The sequence below is a fragment of the Lytechinus variegatus genome, chromosome 4, assembly GCF_018143015.1.
Source record: "Lytechinus variegatus isolate NC3 chromosome 4, Lvar_3.0, whole genome shotgun sequence".
Classification (NCBI taxonomy): domain Eukaryota; kingdom Metazoa; phylum Echinodermata; class Echinoidea; order Temnopleuroida; family Toxopneustidae; genus Lytechinus; species Lytechinus variegatus.
In genome coordinates this window covers 35,926,224-35,933,751 of record NC_054743.1, presented here as the reverse complement: position 1 = coordinate 35,933,751, position 7,528 = coordinate 35,926,224, and the positions used below count along the sequence as shown (strand labels likewise).

The 7,528-nt window shown below is 34.5% G+C and overlaps 1 protein-coding gene across 1 annotated transcript; it reads right to left on the bottom strand.

The window, feature by feature from the left end:
- Positions 1-1,263: 1,263 nt before the first annotated feature.
- On the bottom strand, positions 1,264-7,528 carry LOC121413940. Its single transcript, XM_041606959.1, has 2 exons — positions 7,223-7,528; positions 1,264-1,765 (listed from the first exon to the last, which is right to left on the bottom strand). The coding sequence occupies exons 1-2, from the start codon at positions 7,435-7,437 to the stop codon at positions 1,372-1,374; spliced, it is 609 nt and encodes a 202-aa protein (XP_041462893.1). The 5' UTR covers positions 7,438-7,528; the 3' UTR covers positions 1,264-1,371.

Below are 7,528 nucleotides of genomic sequence, written 5' to 3'. Positions count from 1 at the left end.
GGCCAAAATACGAACCATTGTCTCTGAGGAGAAGTCATCGTATATGACTTCATATAAGCAAGGCAGTCTCACGCAGCAGGCCTATACAACAAACTTAAAAGGAGAATAAAACCTTTGGAACCAGAAAGCTTGTGTGAAAACAGAAAAAATCAAAGAAGCAGATCAACGAAAGCTTGAAAAAAATTGAACAAATAATGAAAAAATTATGAGCATTTGATTATTGCGATCACTAATGCTATGGCAATGCGACAAAGATGTGTGATGTTATTGTGAACAACTATCCCAGTACTTCAGTATTATATTATATCACTTAAACTGCCTTTATTCATGTTTTTATTATGGAAAGAGAGTTTGTATCACCATAAAAAAAGACATTTTGGGGGTATTTGTAGTCCATCAAAGGGAAAGTTGTTCACATGTGATATCACACATCTTTGTCGCATTGCCAACAAGAGGATCTCCATAGCATTAGTGATCGCAATATTCAAATGCTCGAAACTTTCTCATTATTTGTCCGATATTTCTCGAATTTTCTTTGTTCTTATTCTTTGATTTTTCTGTTTTAAAACAAAGTCTGCATGTTCCAAAGGTTTAATCCCCTTTGAAATACAAAACAAACTCATGCAGGACAACCAGCAGACATGTACAGAAACCAGCAAAATGCTGTCCTGCCGAGTTCCTACGGGAGTTACCACAAACAGAAACAAAGTTTGAAGACACAATTGTATTTGTCCAACCGTTTTATTACTTCTCTCGTTGACTGATCATAACAGGAAGTTACACGAACCGTGAAATCTGATTGTTTATAATTATTGTACATTAAAAACACCAACAAGAAAACATGAAAATAACATGAAAGATCTTCATTTCTACTAGGAGAATAGGTATGAATGGCGGCCAAACTTGTGTCGTGTACTATTTTAAAACACGGGGCGAATTTTTTTTTCACGTTTTCAACAGCCCTTTATTCGGGAATGCAATGTTCATATTTGAAATGAACTAAATCTCAGTCTCTAATTAAATGATATATTACACCCCCGGAATTAGATGCCACAGGAAAATCAGGCCGGACAAAATAGCAAAGTTCAAATCGATTTTTATTCAGGGTTTCGAAAAGGTCAATGTTTACCCGTAATTTTCCTGATGAACTCGTTTTGCCTATTAATCAGGTTTTCTTTAATTAGTTTAGCCTAAACGCGATAAACAACAACAGAGGTCGAGATAGTGAATGTATACTTTAATCTTGCTTTTTGGAAGACACTGTGCTAACTAAAACCCGGAGGATTCATTCGCACCACACTTAACGTCGAATTGAGAAAGAAGATCTACGGTTGGTCAAGGCAATCGCCTTTCATTTTTAGATCGGTTCCTCTAGTGACTTTGTACTGGTGTGATCCTAATGAAGGATGGTAGCTTCTGACCGCAACTAAAGTACCTGCCGTAGATTCTACCATCGTTACCGACCCTGATAGCCAAGCATTCGCCGTCTTGTTTGGTACTTGACCCATCAGCGAAGGTCACTTTGCCGTAGTCGATCCTGTTGACCCAGAACCACACGTACCCGTTTGTTCTTGGAGCGATGCAGGCTTTCTCGAGGGCAGGTATGACACCCCCTTCCAGTTCGTTTTCAAATTGGATGTTCAGCAAACCGGTTCTCCAAAGCCGTTGGTCTTCTCCATCCGAGTATTCGCCCTCACACACTGCTTCATCCCAGTTGTTGCAGCCCTTTGAGGCTTCAGAATGTGTCTGTAACTCTGCGTTTAATCTGTAGAGAGAGAGAGAATAAAAAGGAGAATGAGAGAAAAGGACGGAGAGAAGCAAGAATAGCTCTAATCATGTATTTAATTATTTTCTTCTTTCCAGCTTTTACTCTGTTTTCACCGTCAGGGAGCACTTATCCCCTCCCTTACGAACGTTAGTAATGCAGCCATTTGTGTTTTAAACCGTATTTAACTTGTCGTGCCTTTTATAGTATCAATTATGCTATACAATTCAATGATTTTACCCCGTTTGTCTTGTTATCTGGGGGAAACTGTGGAATAATTATTTTAAACCAATTATACATACTACAAAAGCGCGCAATTAGGGTTATGTGCAATGCTCCACCTTTAAGTCACAGCTCTTTAAAAAATGTTTTTCATATTAATCACCTGCAAGTTGCCATATTTATGTATTCTTATTTCAAAAGTATACTGCCTATGAGTTTTAATGATCTTTTTACTAAGAATAGTGCAATACATTCGTATAGTACTAGGGCACAAGGGGATTTACGCTTACTTTTCTTAAAACTTAATTTCTCAAAAACTACCATTGATTTCATTGGTTCTAAATGCTGGAATAATATTTCAGATGAACTTAAATTATGTCCGACTTTGTAAACATTTAAACGTAAATACAAGGCTTATATACTGCGTGTAGATTTTGAATATACTTAGCATGTTTATGTTTTGCTTCGTAATTTTCTTTTTTTCTTATCAATTCTCTATTCTCGTCTTTTCCTACCTCTCTCCCTTTTCTTTGCAATCCCCCTCTCTCAAATTTCTGCCTGTCTGCCTCGCACTCCCTGTATCTCATGGTATAAATGTATCTTTGAACTCTTATTCTGGGATTGCCCTCGATAAGCGTCTTTGGGTTTTTTTGGCAATTCCTCCGTATTTAGATCACATATCTTCTTGTCGGTCATCTATACGATTTACACATTTATTATTACCAAGAAAGTTTGAAAAATAGGCCATCAGACATAGATTATGTTTAGGGGCTAATAGCTGTATACATGTTCATAGTTTTCCCCTTTTTAAAGTTTAATTTTGATGATAACTGTCTTGAAAAAATGTTGTTTTTAAAATAAAAACAAAGACTTTGCCATATTGTTAGAAAGTATACAGTCTACTCCATCAATTGAAACTAAAATGCAGTAAAATTAAAAGCCCAAAATGCACATTTCACCGATCATCTTCCCGACCCTTATCTACAATCTCTTTTGTTGAACCACACTGAAGTTCTCAATATTACACGGTCTCTTATCAGCTCAAAATTTAAAGCACATGAAAGAATTAGTATGTTTCTTTTTATAGAAATAATTCACCCACTAGCTAATCCTTTTAGTCACATTTTTAATAAATCGTGATCACTAGGTGTTTTCCTGACCTATTCGAAATCGCCAAAGTCTATCCAATTTTCAAAAAAGGCAATCTTCATGAAATATGTAATTATCGCCCCATTTCTCTTCTCCCACGTACATATGAAAAAATAGTATTACTTTATAAATTAAAAAAACACAATCTGCTAAATTCTAATCAAATTTTCAAATCGTCACTTAAAACTGACCTTTTCTCATAACTTGTTTTCTTTTTTTTCTTTTTTAATGGATTGACTGTATATTATTATAATCTGCCAACCTGTGCGCTTTGAAACACCAGTATAAAGCGCCCTACAAATAGTATTATTATTATCATTATTATTATCAATATGGCTTCGGGAAAAATTACTCAACAAACTTGGCTTTAATCCAAATTTATGATAAAATTACAAACGCCAATGCTAATAAAGAACATGTAATTTGTATATTTTGTCAGTAAGGCATTCGATACACTTTACCACGATAATTTATTTTCAAAACTTGAAGTTGTGTGTATTTTTTTTTATATAACTTCCTCATTAATCAGTTTGATTGAAGAGTATGGAGAATCTTAACTTGAGTTTTATATACAGATTATAAGTTTATTTCCGTAATTTAGATTTTTGCTGTTGTACCCGGATTCTGTTCTGTATTTATCCCTTCGTTATTATAAGTTGTTAAAGAAATGTGAGCAGATTAATTTTAAGTTTAAATTTGAAGTTCATATATATTCCTTTTCTCACCATGTTAAAATGTTTATGTGTAAACTTGAAACAATTAAGTTTTAATGATGTCATGTTATATATATATATTTTTATATGTGATATGAGGAAGAAATAAATATGATTTTAAACAAAAAAAACTTATAATAGTGTACGAAACCAATCCCTCTTTTGGTTTCTGAATTACTTAAGAAATCGACGACATTACGTCACATTTATTGGTTATGACTGATTCATTTTCAGTTCATTGTGTTTTCCCTTAAGGCTCTATTTTAGACCCACTATTAATTCTACTATATGTCAATGATATTAATAATAAATCATACATTTTATCTTTTTTATCATTCACTGATTAAACCAATATTTATTCTTTAAAAAATCTCACTTCCTTAAACAACATATTAAATCACAAAATGAACGAAGTATCAATGTGGTTTAAAGCTAGCAAGCTATCTTTGGACACAAAAAGAAACATTACATATATTAAAACATCATTCTCATATTACTTACATATTTACGGTACGCCATTAGAACCGAAATCTCACTCTTTATTTTTAGGGATTGTCATCAATGAAGCTTTATCTTGGATTGAGTGTCTGCATCTTATTTCCAAGTTAAAAAATATTTTACCTCATCAAACTTTATTCCTATTGCATAATTTCTTGGTACTCTCATAAACATATAACATACTGTAACGTTGTTTAGGCTAATAGTGGTTCTACATAGCTGACTTCTATTTGTAAATTACAAAAGAGAGTTATTCGCATTTGTGCAGGATCGCATTACTTGACCCAAAGAGACTTCTTTATTTATTAAAAAAAATACTCAAAATTGCCGACTTGTATAGTATGAAGTAGCTATAATGTTTAGTATATCAATAATTTACTCCCTTCGTCTTTTGATGACATGTTTGAGTTTTTGAATAATCTTGCAGGCAATATTTAATCCTGTTCCACCTTATAATCCTTAAAAGTTACTCTTAAAAGAAATATCATTCAATCTTATTCATCCCAAACAAATATCAGTCAATCTTATTTATCCCATACTCCAAATGAACATAAAAACACAAATATCAACATTTGCCACTTAACATTCTTTGTTTTACTATAAATTATGCTACTTGGCACCCGTTCCTGAGCCAGCATTCCATCCGCTTCATCTGTAAATATCAATGTCAGTCATGAACCTTTTTATAAGGCCGCAATCAATTTCAAGCTTCAAACCGCTCACGATGGCGGTCTCCTGCGTTAATTAAAGAGGACGCTCACCCTGACAAACCTCGAACCTTCAAGAATATTTTTTTGAACATTATTTTTCTGCTATTTTTACAACAAAGTTTCGTTAGGGCAGTGGCGGGCCGTGAGTCACGGCACCAAATCTTTTTGAGTTACTTAGTGGGCGCGCGAAGCGCACATTGTTGCCAGGTATATACTGAGCTAATATAGAGACACTTTAAGGACTGTGCCATTACACGGAATATGTATATCACTGATCAAATAATGCAAGCGCGAAGTATACATATCTCACCATAGACATCTAACATGTCTAATGCGAGTACCAAGCGCTTGCTGATTTCGTTAGAATTACATCTAAACACATGAATTATGTTTTGTAGTCATTGTAATCATGATTGTCATCATCACACAAATCAAATATTGCGAGCGTGTGAAGCGGGAACTGAAAATTTAGGAATTTCAGAACTGAAGAGGGGCATTTTAATGCTTGTTTGTAATAAATCACGAAGACCATATGTAATTAACTAACCAACTGATGCGAGCGCGAGCTGAAAATTTTTATATTGAGATCAGAAAAAAGGACATTTAAGGACTGATTTTAGGAATTCATGAAGAGCAGACATATCTCACCAATGCGAACGTAAGCACGAACTGAAATATTTTATGTTCAGACCTTAAAAGGGCAATCACTTTAAGTAGTTATGAAAAATAAACATATGTCACTAGATAAAACAATAATTGATTATTGCAGTACAGTCTGGGCGTCGTCAACCAAGAAAAACCTTTTAAGATTACAAAGATGTCAAAATAAATATGCCCGCCTCATATTAAACGCTGATAATTATACCCCGACCGTTCAATTGCTTAATGGTTTAAAGTGGCAATCCATGCACACGAGATTTGATTATCAATATTGCGTTCTAGTTTATAAGGTATTAAATGGATTATCCCCTCCATATCTCAGAAGACTAATTACTTACCGTCATACCATCTACCCTACTCGACATGTTCTTACCAATCAGTTATACCTTCCCAAGCCCCAAAAAGATAACAAAAAACGTTCATTTTCATATATTGCAACCAAACTTTTCAACTCCCTACCACTTCATATTCAAACATCCCCTTCCCTCCAAATCTTCAAAAGACGCCCAAGGCAACACCAGACCGTTTGAACAGATTTCCAATAAGTAACCATAATGACCATTGTCTTATCATGTTCTTTTTTTTCGTTATGTGTACTTGCCCATCGTGCTTTGTCTTTGTGTTTATATATTATTTTCGTTGTTTTATACTCATTTCATTTATGATTTTTATTCTATGAAAAGCGTTGTTTTATTTATTTTCATTCACTGTGTTAATTTCTGTATTTGATATGTAAATCATGTATGTACACTTTGACAGGGCTCCCTTGTAAAGCAGGCCTTTTGGCTTGAATGGGACTACCCTGTCTTTTAAAGAAAACGTGAATAAATAAATAAATAACTCGAAGTGCGAGAAAATATATTTGGTGTATATTGACTTGAAAACGGGATAGTACAACAGGATTATATATCTCGCCAAACAGACAATGCAAGCGCTAGGAACGATGAGAACATAGGCCCTGAACAAATTATGTTTCATTAAATCATTAACAAAAAATATCAAAATATAACATAATATATATAATATAATATAATATAACATATCAGATTGCACAATAATTTCTTCTTTCCTACTACGTTTCTCTTTCTCACTCTTTTTCTCCTTTTCCCCCGTTTTTTGCCAGCCGATGAGGGGGGGGGGCACGTGCCCCACCCCCGTAGTTACGCCTTTAATCAATATTCATTTTGTTATTATAATTTTTTTATTAGTTAGTGAAGTTTATGCTGACATCGTTATATGTTGTATTCATTATGACTATTGCTTATATAAATTATATTGTCTGTTACATAATTATGTAAGCACTTTTGATATTATGTATTGTAGGTCTATATTACTTTGAACGCAACAGTGATTGTTAGTAAAAAAAAACTAATTATGAAGAAATATATTTGATATAAAGAAGAATAGTTTTTACAGCTTTCCCCAGAAACGTCAAGTTTTGATTGATACGCACTGTATATATAGCGTTGAATTTTGTTGACAAAATGTGTGAAAACAACACTTACTTGTACACCATTCCTGGGTTACCCCAGCACGTCAGGAAGCCATCTCCACCATAAACCCACGAGTCTCTATCCGATGCTTTGCTGCAGTCACAGGCGGGTCGGGGACGATCGCTGGTCCATCTCGGCCAACACCCAGGAAAGTTTGGTTCACCGAGAGATGCGGAGACGACACCAACTCCCACCAGCAGGAGAGCGATTGCTACTTGCCACGTCATGTTGTTGTCTACCTCAGCGAAATGAACAAAGATGTTGATCGCAAGACTGATCCGAAGCGAAATGATCTGTAATCCGCCTGAAATGATTAGA